The sequence below is a fragment of the Pavona decussata genome, unplaced genomic scaffold, assembly GCF_977016875.1.
Source record: "Pavona decussata unplaced genomic scaffold, jaPavDecu1.1 SCAFFOLD_214, whole genome shotgun sequence".
Lineage (NCBI taxonomy): Eukaryota > Metazoa > Cnidaria > Anthozoa > Scleractinia > Agariciidae > Pavona > Pavona decussata.
The window spans coordinates 2,930,853-2,957,543 of NW_028145619.1; the positions used below are offsets into that span (position 1 = coordinate 2,930,853).

General features: G+C 38.8%; 1 protein-coding gene and 1 pseudogene across 2 annotated transcripts; both read right to left on the minus strand.

Moving 5' to 3' along the window:
* Positions 1 to 8,264: 8,264 nt before the first annotated feature.
* On the minus strand, positions 8,265 to 11,923 carry LOC146460297 (uncharacterized; annotated as a pseudogene). Its single transcript, XR_014857673.1, has 5 exons — positions 11,877 to 11,923; positions 10,483 to 10,690; positions 9,895 to 10,068; positions 9,130 to 9,251; positions 8,265 to 8,773 (listed from the first exon to the last, which is right to left on the minus strand). The product of XR_014857673.1 is annotated as an uncharacterized LOC146460297 (transcript).
* Positions 11,924 to 13,941: 2,018 nt separating this feature from the next.
* LOC146460298 (uncharacterized) lies at positions 13,942 to 15,621 on the minus strand. The gene is made up of 5 exons (XM_085088357.1): positions 15,345 to 15,621; positions 14,840 to 14,927; positions 14,660 to 14,722; positions 14,420 to 14,485; positions 13,942 to 14,309 (listed from the first exon to the last, which is right to left on the minus strand). Exons 1-5 carry the CDS (start codon positions 15,497 to 15,499, stop codon positions 14,085 to 14,087), a joined length of 597 nt encoding a protein of 198 aa, XP_084944483.1. The 5' UTR covers positions 15,500 to 15,621; the 3' UTR covers positions 13,942 to 14,084.
* Positions 15,622 to 26,691: the final 11,070 nt, after the last annotated feature.

Sequence of the window (26,691 nt, forward strand, 5' to 3'; positions counted from 1 at the left end):
TTTCCTCTTTCATAGTATTCCAAAACTGAATAAAAAACATAATTTGTCTTAATGATTTCACATGTAGATACCTCAAGAAATTGTGGTGGTGTTGTTCTTGCATGCCACAGGCTGTACGGTCAGCTCAAACAGCAAAAGAAATCTTTGCTACGAGCCATTTATTGTTTGAACAGTAAATATAGAATAGAAAGTCAGTTGATCGTTACTTGAAAAAATTAATTAATTAATTAAAATAACTTGTTTGTCTCAGAAAAGTGGAAGCTTAACTGCCCTTTCACCTCACGGGGCACAGAGAGCAACGACAACGACAAACAATGGGACTTTTTTTTTTTTTGCAAAAGCTGTCTTCAACGACATGTCTACTCCCGAGGAAACCACAGAAGACTAAAATTTCTCTAGGCAGTTAGAAATGGCCTCCAATGCAAGTCTTGGGGAAGTCTCCTTCGAATGCACTCCAGGGCTGCTAGCTTGGCCTCCCCACTTTCCTGACTGTTCCAGTCTTCCTCACCTTCCTGAGTTTTTCCCAGAAGAGAGAGCCCCCGCTGGCTATTTGCATGCAGAGAAGTTTGGGGATTTGCTTGCCAAGCTCGCCGATCTGTTTCAGACACTGCAGCCGGTTTCTCTGACAGTCCAGGAGCTCGCACAGCAATTTCTTTACCTGGCCCTTTCTCTGCCCTCTTTCAGTCGGCAGCAATTCCCGTGGAACGGCCATGGCGTAGATTTAATGGATATCCACCAAAGATGCAAGGCGTTGGCTGAAAAGGTCGCCCTTGCTTAACGAAGCCCTACCATACCAAGCAAATTCATCAGATCGAGGTCACGCATGAAAACGCTGCATAGCCTCCAGTTTTCGCTGTTGGCACAGGGAGGCTGGTATAGAAGGAATCCACCCTTGGGAGTTGCATAAGGGCACTTTTGATTAGGCACCATAGGTATGGATATTTTCTTAGAATAAAAAGTGACATTGAGAATTGACCATTGAGAATGAGGTTTGGCTCTAAAATGTAAGAATTTGTCAGCTGCCACTGGGTCTTTTGGATTATACAAAGTAGTGATCTTTAGGTATTATTCCTTTTACTTACCTGATGGTAAAATTCATAATCCCCAAATAGAAACACCACTTGCTTTTTGTCCCTGTGTTTTTTAAGACAAGTAATTGAATATTATGAAATGATTTCATTGATTGATTATGTGCTTGTTTGTTGAATATTTGTCCAATTTCATGCAACTAACCTCCAACTGGCTTCTTGAAGGATCTTTACTTTTGCTTTAGTAACATTGTAAAGCAGTTTTCAGGTTTGCCCATGAGTCCTTTGCTTGAAACATGGTGAAGACTATGGTGTTAGTTTTTGAATGTGGCTTGTCCAGGTTTGCGATCTGGAAGGCCATCTTGAAAGAACCACCACCAGCATCTTCCCAAAGTTTTATGTGGATCTCATCTTCTGGGATGGCATTTTCCCACATCAATTGCCCAGCCCTTTTATTGTGAGAAATACAAAGAAAGTTTTTCAACATTATTAATTAATATGGAAGAAAAAAGGCTGTTGTTTATAGAACTTTAAAAATTTTATTAAATAAGCGCAATTTCTTACTTTTCATTGTCATCCAAGTGAAGTTGTACGAAGTGGTTGATATCAGTGTCAAAACGGCATTCTGCTTCTCTAATCACGGTGTCACATCCTGGTTTTTTGAACTCGAAAGGCACCATCTCACACATCTGGTTATCAGGGTTGGTAATGGACTTTACTTGTAAGCGCTGGTGTTTTTCACCTTTAGAAGCTAGCCCCCATTGGTTAAACCACCTGCCATAAGAGCAAAAGATAGAGGTTGTGGGTTAAAACCTTTTGCTTTACAACATTAAGATGTTATCATTGGGTGCCTTTAAGAATATCTCAAAAGAATAACTCTGTTTTCATTGTTCTTGTATATTGTGAATAGTTTGTTTGCACTTATTTGGAAATTGATACTCTGTAAGTGGCAAGTACTTCTCCTTACATTCATTGATATCAGTGTGAAACTGGACTTTGTTGATAGGATTCAAACAACATTGAATCCAATGCTTAAAGAAAGGCATGTTTCAAGGTCATCCTCACGAATTTTCACACCAAAGGCACTAAAAATCGTATCTCTCTTATCCGTGCAAGTAAAACTGTTTTCATATCGATCTTTCGCCTTCATCAATCTCCCACCACAAATCTGATTATTTGTTGATGTTCAGTAAAGCCAAAGTTGGCCATTAGTGTAAGTTCACCTCAGCTTGGAAATACAGAAGGGAGATTGAAAATATACTCTGAATATAACAGAGATGAATTGACAAGTATTTTGTTGGCTTTATTAATTGTGAAATGTTAAGTTCGTTTCATGCAAAGGTGTGTGATATTCACAGTTTCAAGGGAAATGCAATATTCTAAGCCCATCACGTGTGCCGCAAAATGGAGCACGTACTGGAAAGATAAATTGCAAAGAAACTACTTTATTAACGAAATTGATGGTAATTTATTCAGAAAATGGAGAGGCACAGGTCATTGTCAAAACCGTTCAACGAAGTTATACTCGTCTGATGCGTGGGTTAATAATTTCTCACAAGAAACAGAACAGATGACGTGTGCGCACCGAGGAAGGAAATTGGGAAATTGACGAGCCGCAGCTTCTCTTCGTTTTCATTTTCTCTTCGATTTGAACATATTTCATGTTTAGGTAAATTGAATGTAGTTCTCAAATGCATCTAGTGTGCTTAAAATTTCGATTCAGTGCGAATCTTGCACATAACGGGTAGTAATTTGAACTCGAAGAAGACGCAACTGCCATCTTTAATGTTTAGGTAGCCTCGTACGTCTGGCATTTATACCACTTACACCAATTCGGATTAAAACGGGATAGTATAGAAAACACAGACAAAAGATAGGGTAGACACCAGAGGTACTTCTTTATTTCTGCGCATGCAATTCAGCTTTCTACAAGCTTTGCGCATATACTTTTTGTCTTCAGGGTTATCTGTGGGCTCTCACAGCCTTTGATCTTTTTGAGCCCTCATCCCAATAATCACAGCGGTCTCAATCATGAATAGTCCACTTGACATGTGCGAACTAAGTTTCCACATCGATGCGTTCTGAAACAGCCATGTTGTGCAGGGCATTTTAATATTGCTCAAAGTCGGCTCACAACCCAGAGGAACCATCATGAGTGCCCCAATGCGAGAATATTTCTGGGACTTTTCCTCCACAGTTTAAGACAGCCTTTGTACTGTGATATAATCCAAGCTACCGCTGCAACTTCCATGCTTCATGCATCATGCTTCCCCGTTCTTTTGTTTGACATCTTCTCTTTATAGTCGTTCCACTTAAGATTCCGCTTTCTCTTGGACATGACTGAACAGTGCAAAACAAGCTCAATATTAACCGATTTCCACTTGATCGCTTGATAACTTTCTCATTGATGTTACACACACTTGCACTTACAATGCATCTTTCCTATGGCACACATAGGCCGCTCCATTTTTTTATGCAATGGCACACAAATGTAGTCCATAGATACTTATTTATTTATTTATTTTTGCAATGGCACATGTAGGATATGCTCGTATCTTTTTTATTTCCTTTCTTTTCTTTTTTGAGCAAATTAAAAATAATAATTAAAAAACAGGAAAATAAAAAAATAATTAAAACTAAGTAAAAAAATGTTTGTTCTTTTAATAAAAAAATAAAAGATCATTTTTTCTAAAAATGTTTTTTTCTTCATAAAAATCCAAGAATGTTTAGTCATTCAACAGCACTTTCGTATGGCACACATGGGCCACCATACTCCACTGAGGAATCAGAGTCGTAGGTGACCAAGCCAAAGGAAAGAGGAGAAGAAGAAGAAGTAGAAGCCATTTGGTGGAGTGAAAATTGAATCAAGAGGTCCAGGTTACTGATTACCAACCAGGTAAAGGTATTGATGGCAGCAGAGTTCTAACAAAAAAGGTTGATGTTAAGTGGATGTGATGTTTTTAAAATGGTTTTGGCAAGCCTCGCTTTCATTGAAGGGTGGACTCTCCAATTGGTGAATTAGAGAGAGATAAGCCCTGTTTTTACACCCCACTTTCTTCTTAGGAATCACTGAAGTGAAGTGAGTTACAGAAATCAGAGAAAATGAGTAATTTGATCACCTTCAAAGTTAGCTCATCTTTTCCTGGAGATTTCTTTGTTTTATAATCGTTAAATTGCAAAACTAACCCATTATCTCTTAGCATCTATGTATGTATGCCTTCGCATTTATCGGCACCGTTGATTTAAAGTGTTCTCGCTGGACTGATACAGCACGAACCACCTCCTTCCAGGGAAGCCAGCGATTCTGAGCTTCTAATTCTTCCCTTCTAGGAGGCCTTTGCAAATCGCCCCCTTTCTGGAAGATGCTAGCTTGTGCTCTAAGTTGCTGAATGATTTTAACTTTTGTGAAACTTTGGTCATCTTCTCTATGGAGAAACTTGATTGGGTACAGGAAAGAACTGATGTGATTGGTAATGGTGGCGGCACCACATTGACCGTCATCGTAAAACAGAATAAATAATAAATAAAACAGAAGATTATAAAATTAGAATTGGGAAAGCAGCTTCCCTTGTGCTTGGAAAAAAAGTGATCATGAAAATCAAGCTTATGAAAACCAAAGATGGATTGTCTCGATATCGTAATTAAGTATTAGGACAAGATAGGAAAATTTTTTCTTCGATATTAGTTAAAGGGTTAATTTTATTAACTATTATTATTAGTATCATTATTATTATTATTACTATAATTTTAGGGGCAATTTTGGAAAAGTACTTCATGCAAAACCTGCGTTGAAGTTTTTAGAGGTTGGGATGTACTAAGAATTATTAATGTAATTTTTACAAGAAGTACCAACTACAAATACCGGAAACTTACGAGAAAGGAAATACAGGCACAGGAAACTTAAAAAGAAATGCATTTTATTAAATTTGACTATGACTGATATGAGCTCAAAGGGCAATTTAACCTCTGGAAAACACCGGACTGTCAATCAGGCCCTAACCTAAGACTAATTTTTGAAAGGCAAAAGACTAATTTTGATTCAGTCAACAAAACAGCTTTAAGAACAGCAGGAGCTTCACTCTCGATCCTAACCTCGTGCGCCCAAAGCCACTTAAACAGAACTGATTTTTTACCTCAAGATATCTGAAGTAGTCTTTTGATGAGGGTGGTTCTTAAAAGCTTTTCGCTTGATATCACAGTTCTCACAAAGCCAAGAAAACCTGCGGGAAGTTTGAATGGAAAGTTGTTCAGTAACAAAACACTATTAAACAGGAACACCCCCTTGGATAATTCAGGTTAGGCGCAGACATTGAAAACAATCAAAATCTTAAATGAACTCACATAGGTGAAGAACAGGAAAAAATGAAATAAAAACCAGGCTACAAAAAAATTTTGAACTTAAACAGCATTCGTTCTTGAGCCTTGGCATAAGTGGATGGGCTCAGCCCGGTTTTCTGACATTGAGCATTGACCTTTTGGGTGTGGAAATGCATATGGCGTCCAGAAAGTCGCGTAGGCCGGGAAAAAGCTGATAAAGGTCTGCAGCGTAGGGCTTGCGCTTTTGAGATGAGCAATCAGGTCAGGTAAGCGTTTATTCTTGTCGTTCTCGTGATTCTTGTGCTATCCCACTGTAGCTGCCCCCCCCTCCCCCCCAAGCTCTGATCATCATCTTCAGATGACTGTTGAGGTAACTCGAGAGAGCTGTTTGCTCCAGCAGCAATCTTTTTCGGTTCTTCAACCTCCATCGAGGAATCAGAGTCGTAGGTGACCAGGCCAAAGGAAAGAGGAGAAGAAGAAGAAAAACAAGAAGGAGCCATTTGGTGAAGTGAATATTGAATTAAGAGGTGCAGGTTACTGGAAAATAGTTTTGGCCAGCCTCCCATTCATTGAAGGGTGGACTCTCCAATTGGTGAATTAGAGAGAGATATTAGCCCTGTTTCTTAAACCCCACTTTCTTCTCAGAAATCACTGAGGTGATAAGAGTTACAGAAATCAGAGATCATGAGTAATTTTCTCACCTTCAAAGTTAGCTCATCCTTTCCTGAAGATTTCTTTGTTTTATAATCGTTAAATAACAAAACTAACCCATCATCTCTTAGCATCAATGCATTGCACCCCCTGAGCTCTGTGATGTCCCTGCTACCAGGCTCTGAGACAATTTTAAAAGAGTTCAGATTTCAAGGCCCCTCAATGGCGGGATGAACACATACAAATTTAAGATTACCTGGTCAAAGCAGTCTCTTGCCTTCTCATTTATCCGCACGGTGGATTGAATGTATTCTTACCAGGCTGATACAGCACGAACCACCTTCTAGGGAAGCTAGCGATTCTGAGCTTCTAATTCCTCTCTTGTAGAAGGCCTTTGCAAATCGCCCTCTTTCTGGAAGATGCTAGCTTGTGCTCTTAGTTGCTGAATGATTTTAACTTTTTGAAACCTGGGCCATCTTCTCTATGGAGAAACTTGATTGGGCACAGAAGAGAACTGATGTGATTGGTAATGGTGGCACCACATTGATGCTCAACCTAAAACAGAATAAATAAATAAAATACATTATTATAAAATTAGAATTGGAGAAACCAGCTTCCCTTGTGCATGGAAAGGAAACAACTGATCATGAAAATCAAGGTTATGATAACCAAATGTGGATTATCTCAATATCTCCATCGAGGAATCAGAGTCGTAGGTGACCAACTTTCCTGTTATCTGTCGCTCCGATTTACAGTTTGCTGTGCACGCGAAGGCAGAAGTGCAAACAAAATTGTACATTTTTGTAATGTGTTCATCCAGCAGCTCAATGCTGGTTGAATTTAAAAATGAAAGTAATGCTTCTAATAAGCATGTTTCCTCTGTTGTCCAAGACCCCTGCTTCATTTCGTAGTTGTTCTCTGTAAGAAATTTATCAGTCCTTTTCCTTTTTAAACTCGATGGACTTGAGGTGCATTTAATGTTTCTTTTTTGCGGAAACAAAACATTGCTGACTTCTCTTCCATACTCATTGCTGCACCCATGACAACCGCACTTATTGGAACTTGGCCACATTTCTTTATAACATTTGCATCTTGTTCGTCTTTTACCTATGTTGTCAGTACAACTTTTTACTTCTTCACCACCTTTTTTTTTTGTTTTGGTGGCTCCACAGCGACATGAAGATTGGTTGTCAATATCGTTGTTGCTAGGTGGTCAATTCCCACAATTAAAGCATTTACAGAATGAAGTACAACATCTGTTACCGATAGGACATGGGCAATGTGTCTCCTTCCCATCACTTCCAGAAGTGCAAGATAGGTTTTCCCTTGTCTTACTTCTTTGCCCACAGTAGCAAGCCTCTTTTTTTGGAGGACTGATATTTGCACTTGGTTTTTCATCAGCGTCTATAAGTGATAATTTAGAGGTATATTCATTTTATTAATTCTTGCAAACCAGCTATATATCCGCCACTTAAATCTCTGATATAACTTAGAATAAAAAATCACCTATTAATATTAACAAGAAGCAAAAGAGTGCCCTGGCAAATTATCAACTTGTCCAAGTGTGCATCCATTGACATAGCTATATGGATGCTATTTTGTGCATGGGTCAAGGAAAAAAAAAGTTTCCCAGCTTTCTATTGTATACATTGATTTGTTGCCTTTTTTTTAGATAGGTTTCAAGAATTGCATTATGAAAACGGTCTTCTCAACACGGCTATTACCGTGAACAAGAACATCTTAACCCTTCCACGAGATATGAACATAACTTTCCATGAGCTGCATTTTATTTCGAGAACTGAGAATTTATTCCATGGCCGGACATGATCAACCCAAAGTGATTTCTCAAATTTGTGAGAAAAAGTAGTCGCTACAGTCGCTTTTTTGAAATTATTGTTATTTGCCATTTCCCCAAAATTTTCGGAAGTAAACTGAATGAAACACGACTTATTCTCGGTTCATTCCACTTGAAAATTTCTGAAACTAAAAGAACTGTTGGTGTAACTTACCATGTGTTGGGTCAGTAGCATCGTAGTGCCCAGCTCCATAGAAATGATATGCAACATAATTTGCAGCAGCCTTTTCCAACTGAAAACGCGCTCGTTTTAAAAAAGGGTTACAGATTCCGCATACTGAAAATGTGTACTTTATGACTATGTGACCAGAGAAATTCGTGTTTTGGAGGTTTACATGCCCTTTAAGTTTAACCTGCAAAAACAGAAGTATTGGTGGATTAACCTTGAAACATTTTTTAGTGTTAGTCCAGGCCCTTAGCTTGCAAGTTGAGGTAAAGTATAAGCATCCTAAAACTTGTGGGCAAGGAGTTAACAACAAAATGTTTTAATTTAATCTATGTGTTGTTTTTATTTGTAATTAAATTTACCTTCACAAAAATGTCAAGCATAACAAGAACAGCAAGGAAGTTTAGGACAAACTGGTTTTTGTTCTCCCTCTAGCAATTGTCCATTTGCATGTAGAGGGTATCTGGCAAGTCTTCTTCCATGCTGCTCAGCTCCAAAAGTATGATATTAATAGTAAGATTTTAATCATGGGGAAACTGCAACAGGTCAAAATAGCCTTTTGGTTGTCTCCCATGGTTTAATACTCCAGTCAAGTGAGTGTGTAGCTTTCTTGCACTGGCATAGGCATGTGGAATCACCATTAAGCGTGGCAGTAAAAGTTTTGCCTGATCCATGCCATCGTGCGCAATGCAAGCGTAGTCGTTTGGATAATTCTTTGCCTTGTCCCTATGGTGATAGTAGAGTTTTCTCTCTCTCCTGTGACATGAATATAAAGAAAGCGATTTTGATTACATCTTTTATTAGCTTTAGTGAACTCAGAACAACCTTTGTTAGTGGGAAACTCACAAGGGACTGATGCAAGAAGTATCTTTCAATTACCATTTTTCTGTGATCAGACCTTCTGAAAAAAGGTCTAAATGCAATGTATTATTAAATACTGGTATTGTATATATTAAATTTAAAACAAAGGATCCTTGTATGTATAAATTTTACTTTTCAGAAAACGTGAACATTGAAATTATAAGGCATACAGCTGTTCAATGAAAATATTGTAATTTATCTGCAGTTAATTTCAACAACTTGAATGATTGGGTTAAATATGCACAACTTACATTTGCAAATCATTGTGGAAATCAAACAGGTTGTCCAAATACTTTCGCACATCTCTATCTCTCGCTTTCCGTTTTTCCTCCCCCAATATTGTGCAGAAGTCACATCTTGTGAATCGGTTCACCTACAACAAAATATATAGGCTACTTTTAAGACCATTAGATGTATAATATATGCGCGTGTATGCTGTGTAAGGTGAACTGGTACCTCGATCTTCGCTGGAAAAGAATCTCATTTAAGCAGTACAGCTCAGTTAGCTTCAACAGCTAATAATTATATTCAAATCTTGTGAATCGTTTTACCTCAAAACAAAATAATATAGGCTAAATAACTTATATTATTAGACCTTTACATATATATGTACATATATATGCATGTATGCTGTGTAAAGTGGATGTCCATTGCAGTGATAACTCCAATTTTTTCTAAAAAATCATCTCATTTAAATTAATACAGCTCAATTAACAGCAGTTAAACATGTAGAGCTGTGTTAAAATAAACACCAAAATGGGGGCACAAATAGAGATGGTTTACTTAAGTAGATGCTGGGGTGAATCTTATTGCTTATTCGTTACCTGCACATTAAAAAATTATAGAAAATATTTTAAAGCAAATAATGCCATTCAGATTTGGAGTTGACTATAATTAGGTCACCTAATCTATTGTCACTTCTTTACGGAACTACTAATATAATTGGTGGTAATTGATGTCTATAGGCTCTCAGGTGGTGATATTGGAACATAAATTTAAGCTGAACAGTGCTGCACCTTGGGTATTTTCACATTTGGAAACACTTCCCTCAAGAGATGGCAGAAAGTGCTGTAATGGACCACATCCTCATTGTCATTTTCCAAATCAGCTTTCATATAGCCATACATGATGGGCTTGTCTAAATAGCTTGGAAGATGCAATGCACCTGTGTCAGGCATTTTATCACCTACCTGTGTAAGAAAGAATAACATCAAATAATTGAGTTTTAGCCATCATGAAGCCCTTAGGTTACCTTTTTGTGGTAATGTTACACTTCCCTAAATTTATGTAATAATTATTTCCCTCTGCACTTGCACACTTTATATACCATGATAAGAAACCCAATCCTTTATCAGTTATGAAATTGATACCATGAATGATGAACAGTGAACTCAAAGCTGCCTAACATCAACTAAAACACAATGAAAGCTGTATGCGGCAAATGCCCATTAATTGGGCTAGAAATTATGTTTAGTCTTCAGAGAGCCTAGCCATAAATTTCAAGGGTCCTGAACATATGTTTATTTCAATCCTTGATTTCACTGATCCCGATTCTTGAAAAACACTCATTAAAAAAAATGTTACATATTTTTTACAAAAGTCACCTTTTTAATGAAGGTGTCCATCCAAGTCTCAGCCAGAAGCCTCTTGTGTGTTAGGTTCCTGCTCCGAACTTTCTGCAATGTCCTAACTCCATCATGGAAGTTGCGGAATGTTTCACGCAAAGCTGCTGCACTTATTCCAAATACCATGCGATATGCAGTGCTACATACTCTGTATCCCGACAGATAGTAAGGGATGCTTTCAAGATCGCTAATTCAGTTACGCCCGAGTAACTGAAAGTTACCCGTTTAGCTCAAAAGAACTAAATAGGGAGCATATTAGACGAGGCAAAACGCTGCACTCATAAGACTTTTTCCCTCATTAGACTTAATGATGTCCTCAGGAAAACTTTGCTTCAGGAAGCCAAACGAAACGCTAGGTCTAATGGCTTAGTTCTAATCTCAGAGCGCGCGCCGAATTCAAACCCAAATCGTTCTGTGGTTAAAAGTCGTTTGAGAGATAATGGGGCTAGGTTAGCAAAACAGGGAGGGAGGGAGGGGGGGTAGAAAAATTTTTTGATTTTATAAATATCTGCTAATGACCCTTTATATTTTTTTTCTTATTGACTTAGAATAAAAAGAAAACAATTGAAAAAAAATAAATAAGTAAAATCTCACAAGAGAAACTAACGTAAGGCAATATTTCTGGAGCCATGTTTTTCAAAAATGCAGGTATATATACAAGTATAGTTATAAGCTCCAATATTCATACTTCTCTTGTTTATCATCACCATGATCATTTTTATCATTTTATTTAAGTTACCTTCCTTAAAATAATTGTACAGGCAAAAGCAAAAGGTAACCGAGGGAGGATAAAAAAAGGTTACACCATTCCAGACATTACAGGCGAATTGAAAAATAAAAGCAACTGATTCGATAGCAAATTAGACAGTAGCCAACAATCTACCACACTTAAATAATTCCCTTTTATGCAGATGCCGTTAATAATTTTCACTCATCAACCGGTAGGATCTACATGTAATTCAACCATTATTTTCAAATTTCAAAACCACTAAATACCAGAAATTCTGGCCGTTGATCACATTGTATTCAGAACACTAATGTGGTGGGCGAAAATACAGAAGCCTGTATGGAAGGAAACACACATTTTAGAATAAGCTTAACTGAACGAGCGATTATAAGCTTTTATATTTTTAATTATTTCTTCTTGACGAAGTAGCAATTCGTACAAATTAATTGAAAGTGAAAAAAAATGACCCCAAATTGAAATGTCTCGTACCTTATGATATTTCTTCGACTGAAATATAACTCACTAAAAGCTACATCCCTCTGACTATTTTTAGTTCGTTGATCAAAAAGTTCACAGCGTACTTACACATGAAATGCCTGGTTACATTGAAAACAAAAATGGCTGCCAATCTACCAAACTGCCTCACCAGTAGCTTGCGTCGCAGACCTGCTTCGCAGACGAACTATAATACATGGTTATTACCGAGTTTTATAGTGCGTCTGCAACGCAAGCTACTGGTGAGCCATTTTGGTAGATTGGCAGCCATTCTTGTTTTTAATGTAATCAGAGATTTCATGTTTAAGTACGTTGTTCATAACCACCGCAGTCGACTCAGAATTTATCGAATTTTTTAACAGTAACGAAACCGGAAGTGTGGTTCAACAAATTCCGTTTTGCAAATTGAAATGTAAATGTTATGACATTGCTGTAATATCTGCAGCTCATTTCTTTACTGAATATTGAGGTTTTTGACTATATCTAATTTATTGAGCGCGAGCTAGAAAAAGTTGATGCGAAGTCTCTTTACGTGATATACCATTGCTCCGGGTTTAAATGTCTTTTTCCCTTATTTTTATTTTTCCTGTATTTTTTATTGTCAAATTCAGTTAAGGAAGGCAATTTTGATATTAGAGCATCAACATTGTTCCAGAACCCTGGTTGCCTAGTTGTAGATATGTGACGTTCCCCAATGCGATGCATTTCCAATTCGCTTTTTGATACAGACTCTTCTCAATGTTCGCAATAAACTCTTTTGGAGGATCGTGGTTGCTCTCTATGCCTAAACCTGGCCACTTTTCAAATTCTCTAAAAAATGGGGCAAATTTCCTAGACTGATCCTCAACTTTGATGAAAAAAGGCTTTAATTTTCTGACATTTGCTTGTTTCCTTTCTTGGACCTCCTGGGCTTTTCTTCGATGTACCCTTTCGCTCTGTAAGAGTTAGCACTACAATAAGTTTGAACCTTAGAATATATTCTCTTTGTCTTCCAACACACGACACACATTCTCCTTTCATCACCAACAATGGGTATGTGTTCGGTCAGGAATGGCCCATGGTCAGATGGGGGAGGGGCTGGCTTTGCAGAGACGTGGACCAGCGGATGGTCATACTCAGCAAAACCACACAGCTGCCTTACTATCTCCTCTCTGAAGTCAGTGAGAGAGTAATCAGCTGTGCGTTTCAAAGCTGGCTCGTCAGAAAATTGTGCCTGGTGTTCCTTGAATAAAATAAAACTATTCACAACCGCCATATCTATAAGATGGAAAAACAGATTGTTTCACCTCTTAACACACTTTCTCAAAACATTCTGAGTGCTTAGGATCTGGTCAGACCGGTCAACTGCATTCATGAAGTCATTGTAGTGACCAATGGCCCCAGGTTGTGGAACCTCAACAGAGGTCCACCCACCCGATGCAGTCTTTACTTTCCGGGTGGCTTGATTCCTGACATTTGCATTGTCAATAGTGGTTATCACTGAGACTACCTTATTATCTAACCACTGTATTGCTAGGCAGGGAGGGTCCCTTTCCCATATCCTTTCCCTTAGCCCATTGTTTGCCATTGTTGAGATTTACCGGAAAATCTCTCCTAGTTTTTAAAATAGTTCCTGTGGCCGCGACACCATGAGCAAACAAGTGCTTGAAAAGGGTAACAGAAGTATAAAAGTTGTCAACATATAAATGGTTACCTTGATTGACAAAGGGGTCCATTAGTTTCATGACAACATCATAGCCAAGCCCATTTGCACTGACTTCCCGCCCCGTGGCCCTACCGATATAGACATTGAAGTCAATGGTATAGCCATTAGAGCTGTCTGCCAGTACCCAGAGTTTGATTCCCCATTTTGTGGGCTTGTCCTGGATGTACTGTCAAATCCCTGACCTATGCCTACTTTTGACCATTCGTTCATCAATGGCCACATTCTGCCTGGGTTGATACAAACTCAGGCATTTACCTTTGAAATATTCAATGAAAGAACTGATCTTACGTAATTTATCCCTGGGGGTTTCCGTTGCAAGGTCTACCACATGTAACATAGCCATAAGGGCTCTATATCTATTTCTACCCATAATGGGCCTAGCCCATAAACCATGGTAAAGCGACTTGATACTCCAGTATCTGTCTACGCTGGCGCCAACTCTGACGAGACCAAAATAGATCAGCAGGGCAATCAACCTTTTGATCTCGTCAGGGGTGACCTCTTTCCAGCTTCCATCTCTCTGGGCATAGGACTGGTGGCACCCTTCGGTTATATGCTCATAGGCATAACTATTAGTGTGATCAACTATCTGCCTAATCATTTCAAATGTAAAAAATAAATGAAAAAACTCAACAGCCCTGGTCATGGTTTTCCTCAGCACGACTCGACCAAAGTGCACACCAGGGAGACGTCTTCGGGTAAACGGCGGCAGCTGATTCCCTTGATCCGGATCATCATAGGACAGGAAGTCATCAGCCGGCGCTGCAAATCTACGTCCGCGACGTTCAGGTGCCCTTCCAGCTCTTCCACCTCCTCTTCCACATCCTCTTGCCCGACTTCTCCCACAACCACGTCGAGCAACAGCAGGGGCAGGGGAACCTAAAAAACAATTCAACAATTAGGTTTTGATATTTGTATGGCAAACCCAATGCATGTATCGACATACAGAAACAAAACAAGTCTTGGATGAAACATAAAATGATACTAACCTGGCCGAACACGAGGACGACGTCTAGCTGCAGCATCACCATAAAATGCTGCAGCGCGAATAGGACCTATATTATACAAATATAACATGTCCAATACAATATGATGATAATGATGTGATGATGATTATTATTACAACAATAAAAGAATATTTGAAATTTAAATCACGCATAATGTCATAGAATGTAAAAATGCAACGACGAAAAAAAATCTCCAAAAATGGAAAGTGAAATTATACTCACGTCGAGCAGCAGCGGGAACATCTTGACCGGGGTCAGGAACAGGAACTGCAGCAGGAGGGGGAACTGTACAGAACAAAGACAACAATAATTATTATAATTTGACATTTGAATATCATATGTATGATATAATACACAGAACAACCTTGATTTTACATAAATGTATAATCACAGTAAACTGACCTGGAGGACCAGCCGCCCCAGCTCAACATCTGAAGCCCCGGAATCTCCCTCACTTGATTCATCAAGAACCAGTCTAAAGTCTACATCACTAAAAAAGAAAACACAAGTGTAATTCAGAAGATTGTTTTGTTATGTCTTTCTAGACATCAATTACGAAGATAGAGTGAAATCGCGACAAAAAACGACACACAACAATGACAAATGGAAAAACACGCGAACTCCTGCATTTCCATAGCAACGGAATGCATTTTGAGACTTCTGCGTCACACACACGCTACATTTATCCTATTACCCTCGCGCCCAAAAACGAAAATTCTAACCAAAATTACTGAGCTATTTACTCTCAAATGTTAACTCAGTGTAAAACTAAGCTCTTCTGATGAAGAAAGCAAGAATTCAAGCGTAGCCAGCGGCTACAAATCATGTTTTCCGGCGATTCAAGAACATATGTTCTGTAGCGTGTGAACTGCGTGGCGTTGTATGTAAAAGTTTCGTGCTCACTTACCTCTCATTTTCGCCTTCATTGGTGAGAAGACGATCTAATTCGCTTTCCTCACCACTGGACATTCCTTCTCGACCGCTATATCCTTCGTAGTCAAAATCTGAGTCTTCTTCTAGGCTGATTTCCTCAACACGCGGTCTCTTCAAAGACAATGCCATCACGCTTACAGTAAATTATGCAAATAAAAATTCAGTACGCCAAATTTATTCAACCGACTGCTATAAAACTCGGCCAGTGATTGGCTAATTTTGTAGACTTCCTTTCTGCCAAATATGGCATCAACCGGATGTAACTCAAATTTTCTATAAATTTTCGCGCTATCGGTCGTACACGACCAATAGATTACAGGGCGTGACAAAGATGAGTTAACTCATTTTCTGCAGGCAAAGAAAGGCCAAAGTTACCACATCCAATGTTTCATTTTATATCTCGACAACCATTTACAGCAATATGGCCTACAATATCTCATTTTAAAGTGTTTAAAATGGGCTTCTCAGAAAAAAATAATTTCCATCATAGAAACCCAGCACTTTTCTGAAAAAAAAAAAAACTTCTCAAACATTTACATAAAAATTGAATCACATTTGAGGAAAAAGTAATTTCTTTTCAAAGTGATATGTAATTATACAGAGAAGTAAAAGAGAAATCAATTCCTGTTGTGTCAGCAACATTTCCTGAAAATTTGGCTGACAAAGAACAAAAATGAAATTAGTTATGATTTTTTATACATGCTTATGTAGATCAGCAAAAATTGGGTATGTCAGCATAGGGGCGGGTCCTGAAGTGAAAAAAGTGGCCCTTCACCACCCCTACCATTCATTGGCAGGCCCCTGTGGGAATTTTAGAATTAAATCATAATTATTATAACAATGACAAATGCTACAAAGAATATATATATATTTTTTTTGGCTTTTTAAATTTTTGTTGGTAATATCTTCTGAGAATAACACAACATCTAAAAATATTAGCAATGGTTAAATTTAAGAAGTTATGGTACACTATGAATTTAGCTATGATACTCCCGGGTATGGAACTCTGTGAAGCATTCCCTGGTCGTCACGTGCATGTACTTCCCTTGGCATTGCGGAGTATGACAAAAAGAACGAAGTTTCAATTCTCCCCTACCCTGTTTGTAACACACCACACAGCATGTCTGTATTTGAGAGAAACTTGGGATGTGGACAGTTTCAAATGCACATGGAGGCGGGGCAGGAGGAGTTGGTTTCACTGAGGTACTCACTGGTGGTTCACCATATTCTGGAAAATTACAGAGTTGTCTAACAATCTTTTCCCGGAAATCACCTAAGGAATAACAAACAGGTCTACAAGGAGCTTTATTATCAGGATGCTCAGCCTGATGTTCTTTGAAAAGAAGAAAACTATTCACTACAGCTATATCTATATCTGCATTTACGCAGTACATTATTAGTAGCTAAAATTTGATCAGATCGGTCAATTGCATTCATATATTTATTATAATTAGCTACAGCTTTAGGCTGTGAAACCACCTTTGTGCTCCACACACCAGCAGTCTTAGTCTTCCGGGTCACCTGACCATGATCATTAGCGTTATCTGTAGTGGTTAGGGCGGAAACTACTTTATTATCCACCCACTGAAGAGCTAAACAAGGGGGATCCCATTCCCAACGAATGCTTCCCCTTTCCTGCCCCTTAGACCATTCCTTGCTATTTTTGAGACCAACGGGAAAGTCTCTCCTGGTCTCCATGATGGTAAAAGTGGCAAGGACTCCCTGGGCATTCAAATCTTTGAATAAGGTAACTGATGTATACAGATTGTCAACAAATAAATGGTAACCTTGTCTTGTATAAGGACTAATGAGTTACATTACAACGTCATAGCCCAAACCATTTGCACTAACATTCTGCCCTGCAGCTTTACCAATGTAGACATTGAAGTCTACGGTATTACCATTAGAGCTGTCTGCTAGCACCCAGAGTTTGATTCCCCATTTGGTGGGCTTGTCTTTGATATAGTGATGTATACCAGACCTATGCCTAGACCTTACCATACGCTCATCTATAGCTAAATTTTGTCTAGGTTGATACAAGCTAACACATCTAGATTTCAAATAATCAATAAATGACTCCACTTTACACAATTTATCAGATTTATCCTCGGTTGATGGATCAACTACATGTAAAAGGGCCATCTGGTTCTGGACGTGATTGCTCTCGCACAGAGACCATGATACAGGGTCTTTACGCTCCAGTACTTATCCACGTCACCCACAACCTTGACAAGACCAAAATAAATGAGAAGCGCAATCAGCTGCTTGATCTTGTCAGCTGTAGTGTCTTGCCAGCTACCATCAGGTCTTGTATAACCTTGATGGGACCCCAAATAAATGTGCTCATTAGCGTAACTATTAGTGTGGTTAACTAGAGTATTTATCATTTCTACGGTAAAAAAAGGTAAACTCAACAGCCTTTGTCATGGTGCCCCTGAGTAGACGTTGTCCGAAGTGAAATCCAGCTGGCCATGAAGGGGTAAAGGGAGGAATGGGATTACCGGCATCTGGATCATTATGAGAATTGAAGGGAACGGGATCAACACGAGCACGACCATGACCACGAACACCCCCACAACCAGGTGCAGAACCAGCAGCAGCGGCAGGAGCAGAGGGGCCAGCAACTACACAAACAAACAATAAAGTTATCAGCAATATAAATGCATAGCGACATAAACTGAGGAATAAATAAACAAATATGGTTTTAATTCCTTTCAAAATATTTACTCACCAGGGGAATCAGCAGAACCCCAAAAAAAAATACAAATTTTTCGTCTCCCTTGTTACTAACAATTCACGAAATAAAACAATATAACAGCAGATTGCTAAATCACCAGCGCATCACCATCGCATCGCAATGCAATCAAGAAAGGCATTTTTCCATGGGAACATAACAGCTGATCGAATTACACGTCCAATTTCGCTTGGGCAATTAACTTGAATCGCATCGCTCAAAACATGCTTTTAGCACAAATTATTGAGCTTTTTACTCACATATGTAAATTAATAATCAAATTTCAAGAAGTAAACAAGATATCAAACGCAAAAAAAGCAACCTGAGGAGTATATCTTCATTTCAAAACCATGTGCTCGATGGCGTTGCTTTCGCAAAGACTTGTATTTATCCCTTACCCCGATTCCTCGGTTTCATTTTCTAGCTGCCAGTCTAATTCACTCTCTTCATCAATGTCCATCCCTTCTGCAGTGTTTTCTTCATCAAAAATCCTTTCATAGATCTTGTCATGGGGGACAATATCGCGCCACGGCCTCTTCGATGCTAAAGCCATTTTCTGAAAGTTGGATGCGAAAATGCAAAAGCACCTTATATACGCTATATTTTAGTGTCATCCACCAAACGCTCCTTTGAACTAATCGATATCAAAGGTCGTTTCAGCATGCTCATTTAAATCCAATTCTGCAAAGGAGCAGAAAAGCATTGAGAACATATATATGTACATGCATCGCTTTGCTGTTGCGTGGGCGTCGGATAAAGTAACATTGACAACAGGACACTTTTGTTATGAAATAAATTATATTTAATTTCTTGCAATTTCCTAGTTCTTTTTTTTCTTTCTTTCATTGTTTATTGCTGTTTGATTATGTTTCTTTTTGTGGGCATCTGGAAATCTCGACCATGAGTTGGAGTCAAAGGTCGAGTTTGGTGAGGGCAGAAGCCGTTTTGATCCCCCCCCCCCCCCCAATCTTCATCCCAGTTCCCATAAGTTTTTCATATTGTGAAAGTTACAATACAATACAGTACAATACTTTATTGATACTCCCCTGGTGGGGCTTTTCAGTGACAATGCAATAAACAAAACAAACATACCTATAAGAAATTAATTATGTAATAGATATCACTACATACCATACGATTACAATAAAATGAATAATAATAAGAAACTAAATACTATCATGATGTAGTTTTAAAAAAAATCAGTAATTGCGTTTATTCAATTAACCGCCCACCTTCGAATAAGCGCCCATCCCATCCCCTCCCAATAAAAAAAAGCGTTTCTGTACAAGTCCAGCGGGAAGTAAGAGGAGGATCAGTTGTGTTTTGACGTGGTAGTCAATGAACTTTTATATTGTTTATGGCTTGGTTACGTTAGCTTTTGTACTTTGTTGAAGCAAAGTAAACTTGTTATCGCTTGTTTTGTTATTCTCTAAAAATGTCCTCGCTTGCGGAAATGTTGGGAAAATTTCAAAAAAGCACCCACCCTCAAATTAGCGGCCCAAAATTAAATAAGCACTTAAGGTGGTTAATCAAGTAAATACGGTACTCCCAGTCCTGTCCATCTGCCCATTCCTAAAACTATTGACATCAATACATAACTTAATATTAAATTATTCCAGATGTTCACTGTCCTATAGTAAAAGGTCTTCTGCTCAGTAGCAGTTCTAAATAAAGGAATATTTAGCATCTGCAAATTTCTGGTGTCTAATTCCCGTTTACTTGCAGTACTACGTGTAATTAATTTATCGCTGAGGTACACAGGGGCTAGTCCCGACATGCATTTGAAAGCTAATACAGCATATCTAAAGTATAATTGGTCTCTGACAGGTAACCAATTTAACGATCTAAGTATAGGTGTAGTATGCTCATACTTACGCTTGTTAGTGACAATGCGCGCAGCAAAATTTTGTACCAATTGTAATTTATCCACATTCTTCTTGGCAGTATTAGACCAAACAGAGGAACAATAAAATAACCTACTCAATACTAGTGCATTTATTACAAGTTTGAGTGTTATTTTGTCGAATACATGTTTAACTCTATTTATTTGACAAAGACGAGATACGCAAGAAGACACTGTTTTTGAAATATGTTCGTCATAGGACAACTGAGGATCCACGTAAGCGGAATCTTTATAAAGCAGTAAGTCTAGAAATGAAATCTTAGACTCGCTAATTTCGTAGGTTAATACGTTCATCCTTAGTATTGATAGCATTGAGAAATTCTAGGAGATTATCGTGAGGGCCATCCCAGATAACAAATATGTCATCTATGAAATGCTTGTATAGAGTGAGATACCGAGAATACTTCTCAATAATGTCTCTCTCGTGATAATGCATAAATGGGTTAGCTGCTGTAACATCGAAGGGGGTTCCCATAGCAATACCAAACGTTTGATGGTATATGTCATTGCTAAATTCCGATTTAAGGAAATTATTCTCAAAGACTAATCTGGTTAACTGAACCAAGAGAGGAGTCTGAGCCACCTTGGCCTCTCTAAGCAAGAGGTCAAGAGCAATAATTGCCTTCTTAGTGTCAATGTTAGGGTAAAGTGATGACACGTCCGTCGGACAAGAAGGCAATAAGCAGGCAGCTCTACTGTCTCTTAACATTGGATCAGTTCACCAGAGTCACGTAATACCGTAGGCATAATAACAGAAGGTTTAACTAACTCATGCACATACTGATCAGCGAGCTGGTTGATGGTTAGAGGTCGGCTGTTGACGATTGACTCTACTTCACACATCAATGTCCGTTAGGACTCGTGGTCGAGCTGGCCTCCATTACTTGCTAGAAGTGACGACAGGACAGAATGCACGCCTCTCCCAAATTCCTCCCATGTAACTTACCGCCGGCATGTTTATTTTAAAATCGATCCAGTCGCACTGCGACCTTTAAAGCTCTGCCTTGACGCGGCTGTGATCCATTTCTGCAAGAGCTTCTTTAAGCTCTCTCCGTGCTCCTATAAAATTCGTTCCTTGATCGCAGCGTATTTCACGTATGGGCCCTCTGCGGCTGAGGAAACGCCCCAATTAAGTTCGTGACGTTTGTCTCATTCTTTTTGTTGTATTCCTGAAGAATCTGACTACGAGGTGGCGATCTAACTGCCTTGCCCTGGGAATAAAGAGCCAAGTACTTTGTTAGATCCGTCATGTAATGTCCAGAACACCCTTCGCCGCAATCTTTGCTTCCTGGTCCCTTTCTAATTGCATCGACGACAGAATAAGCCAATCCTCAACAAACGCCTCATCTTTGCAGATGAATTCCTCCATGGCACTTTCGAAAACGTGTGTCAAATGCCCCGGGGTAGGCAAACGCCCAGTCCCAGGGGTGCGATATAATTGCGAATGCCCCACCCCCTGGACTGGCAACGTGAGCAAATGCCCCAGGGTTGCCCGGGGGGATGGGCACCGCTGGAATTGACTGATGCATTGCTTGCATTGTTATTAACATTAAAATTTGTTGTGACATTTTCTACATCTTAATACTGATTTCTTCAGTGTCCTGCTATGCAGACATGTGTGTTTTTAAAACAAAGGCTTCAAAGATATGACTTGCTTACAAACCTTCTCAGATGAATATCAACTCCATTTAATGCCAAAAAGAACAACAATGCCTTTAATCATAATTCGTACCACTTTTATACACAATGCTAGCTTTTAAAATGAGCAAGAAAACGTGGAATCACAGCAACATTGGGAGCCATCTTGGATTTCATTCAGACTAGAAAGACTGGGAACCATTTTTGTCAGCAGATGTGCCACTGCAGGCTAAGAGAAAGACCGTTTCATGTTAGATTAAGGCGGGATTCAAGTACACAGCACAGAGGACACATTTTGTCTGGATTTTACCTTTACCCAGTGGTAAACATTACCTGGGAAATTAGTATCATGACTGCATGCTCAGTTTAAAAAAAAAATCAAACTTAATGTCCATGGCCACCCAAATTTTGTCCATTTCATAGATCCTACGCAAAAAATGGCTGATATTTTAGTATTCTTTTGTTTGCATTAAAATTAGCCTGGCTTACCTCATTCTTGAGTTCAAACATCAAAATAATATTTCACCTTCAACGAGGCTTGTGAAGCTAATTTGAATGGAGACAAAAGAATATTAAAATGTCAGACATTTCTCCCTCAGGTCTATGTTTTGGTTCTTTTGTTTAGGGGACACGCTGAATGTGTGGAATGTACGCTGATGCTGTCTGGAGCAACACTTGCAGGTCCTCCCACTGACCACAGTTTTAACTCCCAGCTTCTTCCCTCTTGCCCACCAATGGCCTTTCTGGCTGCAGAGACAAAACCAGGGTCTTCTTCTTCATGGTCACCATATTCCTCTCCATATGTATGTTGCACTGCCTGCCTTTTCATTCACTTTACCTTGTTTCTTGTTTTTCCGTCCTGGACACTTTCATTCTAATCCTTGTCGGTTTGTTATAGTCCATTTTCCCTCTTTCGATTTCCTGAGCTCTTTCTTCTACCTCTCACTAGAGTGCTTGAACAATGAATGCCATGACTGGCAGCTCCAGGCAGTCGTAGAGGTCAATTGTCTAGTAGTAGGACTTGCCACAGACTTTGTAACACCAAGACATGTTCCCTTGGCAAAGGCCACAGTTAATGTCATGTAGTGTAATCTTCAAAGGAACAAAAAGCATGGTTACCATATCACTTGGAAGCTCTAGTACAACCACTCTTGGGAGTCGGAATTTGATCTTTATCAATTTTTGAGAGTATGTTCTTTAGTCTGTAAGTATCTACAACTGCTGGCATGCCACATACTGTTTTTGTCAGATCAATAGAGAGGGAATAAGTCCTACTCTGTAGTATTGCAGCTTAATATTAAAACATGAAGACTATTCTTCTAATGTTTTAATATGACTTTTATATTTAGGGTTTACTTAGAGAGCCCATGATAGAAATTTGGGTATACCGTGCCACCAGTAGAACTGATGGAGATGGCTGAATCCATACGCAAACACGGACAACCGGAGGGATGAATGAACACAAAGCTGAAAACCCCATAGGACACTGAATGGCTAACTTAATAACCAGACAGGAAGCCCACAAGAAGCCAGGCAAAGTGAACAGACAAATCCGAAAGCCTGAATGACCATATGAACGAAGAAACATGCCAATTGCCAATTACACAGATATTTCCGTATTATGGGCTTCTGATATTTCTTAAATACTTTTAAATGATAATTTAGATATAGATTATATTTATAGTTAATCCTTTTTGAGAAATTTAAAGATAGCTTTTAATTAAATATTAAGCCAATGCTAAAGGCTAATTTGATTGCATAAAAACCGTGTGAATAATAACATTAGTGAAAATTACTGAAACATTTGGATACAAGGCCAGAGATAGACACACAGAAAATGAGGAATGAACTAAGGTCCAAAAACCACTAGGGTCCCTGAATGATCAATTAAATAATCAAACAACCGTCATACGGATGTCAGCCCAAATGAACAAACCACAGGACCGAAAGTCAACCCAGCCCTATAACCGAAAGTCCAGCTCAAGACAACATTTACATGGTTGAACACTTATTACTTGAGATTTTTACCTATTTTTTATATTTACAATAACAGTTTCCTTATTTGGTTTCAAGATCTATAATTTTCCTATGCAATATTAATTTTTAACAATTGCTTTTGATTGATGGCGAATTCCATAGTATTACCCATTAGCGCTGCTGAGTTGCTTTTAAAGGGACTTTTTTTTTTTTAATTTATTGTTGAATGATTTTCTAACCTTTATTTTTTAAGCGACAGTCCATGCACAAAGTGGAAATATTTTTATACTACGGTAGTAAAACTGGTGTAGATAACTAAGCCCCATGGAAAAAGTTATTTCTGTATAATACAACACTAGCTCTGGTCTATTCAAAAGTTTCGATTTATTTTCTGAAATAATTTTTGAAATGACAGTAATGAAAATTACAACTTTGCATATAAGCGGTCAATTTCTAGTATTGTCTTGTTCAATGATTTAGCAACCAAAATCTGTTGAGCATACAACTGCTTCGCCTTAATGGGTTTCTGCTGCAGTACTTTGCGTTCTTGTTCCTGTTTTTCTTTCTTTTTTTTCCTTTTTTTTCTTTTCTTTTTTTTCAGCACTGGACAATCCTTCTTTTTGTTTCTTTTTCTCTCCAATTTTCTTTTCTTTCTTTCTCAGTTTTCCATTTTTTTCAATCTAAAATGCGTGGGGAAATTACAAAAGCATTGGTCGAGTTTTAATTATAGCCTGTGGATAAAGGTATTGGTTGATTTTTAATCATAGCCTGTGAATAAAAGCTTCATTTAAAAGCGGCAGACAATATATCTCTATATTAGACCTTATATAAGGAATTAAATTAGATAAACAGCTGTTTGTGAGCTCACAATAAATTAATACTTAAATGTTCAAAGGGTTGGAGATGCAAACCTCTTCTCTTCAGGAGTCCAGAAGGCTTACATGGTTAATTGGCCGCTAAGGAGGGGTGGGTAAAAATTCTGTTAAAAAACCGAGTTGGGACTGGGTAGGAATCCGATGCTGCAAATGTGCAAGCTGGCCAAAAAACCTACACGTTTCAAACCATTTGGCACCAACTGGCTGGACCCTACGTGCACTCTACCCTTCAAAGATTGAAGTATCCTATCTTCTTACGTGAAAAATTAATTTTACAACTGACCAGGCTCTTCTTCGGGAAAACTCCTGCTTCCTCCAGGGGCGTCGTAATATCAACTAAAAGCTCGTCGGATTCGTTCCTGGACTGTTTTTGTCAAATCAATAGAGAGGGAATAAGTCCTACTCTGTGGTATTGCAGCTTAATATTAAAACATGAAGACTATTCTTCTAATGTTTTAATATGACTTTTATATTTAGGGTTTACTTAGAGAGCCCATTATAGAAATTTGGGTATACCTTGCCACCAGTAGAGCTGATGGAGATGGCTGAATCCATATGCAAACACGGATGAGACAGACAACCGGAGGGATTAATGAACACAAAGCTGAAAACCACATACTTAAAAAGTCCTGTCAATTGTAAAATATCAGGGATGGATAGTTTTAGTGAATTCTTATTCACTTTGACTTCAATTGCTGACTGTAAAACATGGGCTGTCTGTAATAGCCAGATGGCCACTCAACTCAGCTTTAATGCACAGGCATGAATCTGTGTCAGCATTTTGCACTGAACGTGTGCTCTCCTATATACTAACTGTACATGAATATCAAAATACAGGACTGAGTTTTGATAATGTAGGTGAACTAGGTAATACAAATGCCTCCTTACTACTGGGCAATGCCGCTTGACACCTCTACTTTAACTTCGACCTAACAGATGGTTATTAATATTAAAACAAAATTCTTTTCTTACTATTGATGGAGCAGTCATCTATGAATTTCAACATTTCCCTTGTCTCCACTTAACTGCCACCCATGCGCTCTGGGAATTTAAGGATGGCTTTAACTTCCCCAGGGACCAAGTCACTTTTACCATGATCCTCAACTTGTATAATAATGCGCCGACCAGCTGTTTTCCCAAAGTCTTAAGCATATTGGAACATTGTGCTGACCTGGCTTTTGTGATGAACAGAAGCGTGCAGATTCTCTACATCAAGGGTCATACAACTCAGCAAATTTGTGTTCTCGTAGGAAAATTGGTTAAGCTTTTCCTGGAGACGTTCCAAGCTCCATCGTACCAGCTTTACCGAGTCCGCTGTTTTGGCGGCAACCCTTCCTTTGGGACCATTCACGGTCTGGGGCAGAATGCACCCCATGTTTCTGATAGACGATACATTCTCCAAAATATGTCACAGTCACCAACTCTTGAAATCGCTGTTGGTAGACTGCACAGGCTGTATTCTTCGTGCTTTTTGTGAATAGAAAAAGCTGAATAAAAAGCACCAACAGATCAAAAAAATCGAGCCGTGTTGTTAGGCATTGTGAAAATCGTAATACAACTTGTTTGCGTGTCACATACATAGACTATCTTTTCAAACTCTGAAGACACCAGTGGGTTGGATAGATCTACACTTTGACCGATTCCATCACAGTTCCATGAAAATCCATTACCAGGGAACTGTTTAATCTTTCCTACAGGTCGCCACCATTTCAGAAGTCTGTGATTCTCAGGATCAGAAACTATGTTTCTTCCTTCATGTGGGGCAACAGTATGAGGGGCTGCGCATAGGCGTGATGCAGAATGTATGACAGGCATGGTCTTTAAATCAGACAAAGAAACTTCTTCAACTCTAGCAGTGTGAACAACATAGAGACTGCCGCTACTTGTCATGATTGAATGCACTTCATGCCAGTCCCTCCCGTAGATGATCAGAGGTTTGCACTGTCCTCTCAGGCCAACACCCTCTTTGTTCACAAGGATTGATACAATCTGTTGGCTGATATACTTGCAGCATATATGAGTTCCAAGTCGATGACATGAACACAGCTAAAAGTCATCAGGTCTTCGTTGGTCCAAAAATTGATTTGATTAGTCAGAAATTCCTTCTCTTTGTAGAGGTTCCTTAAACCAATCAAGTGCTGATTTATAGAATTTCTCATGTTCGTAAGGTTTGCATCTTCCCAAAGGCCCATCG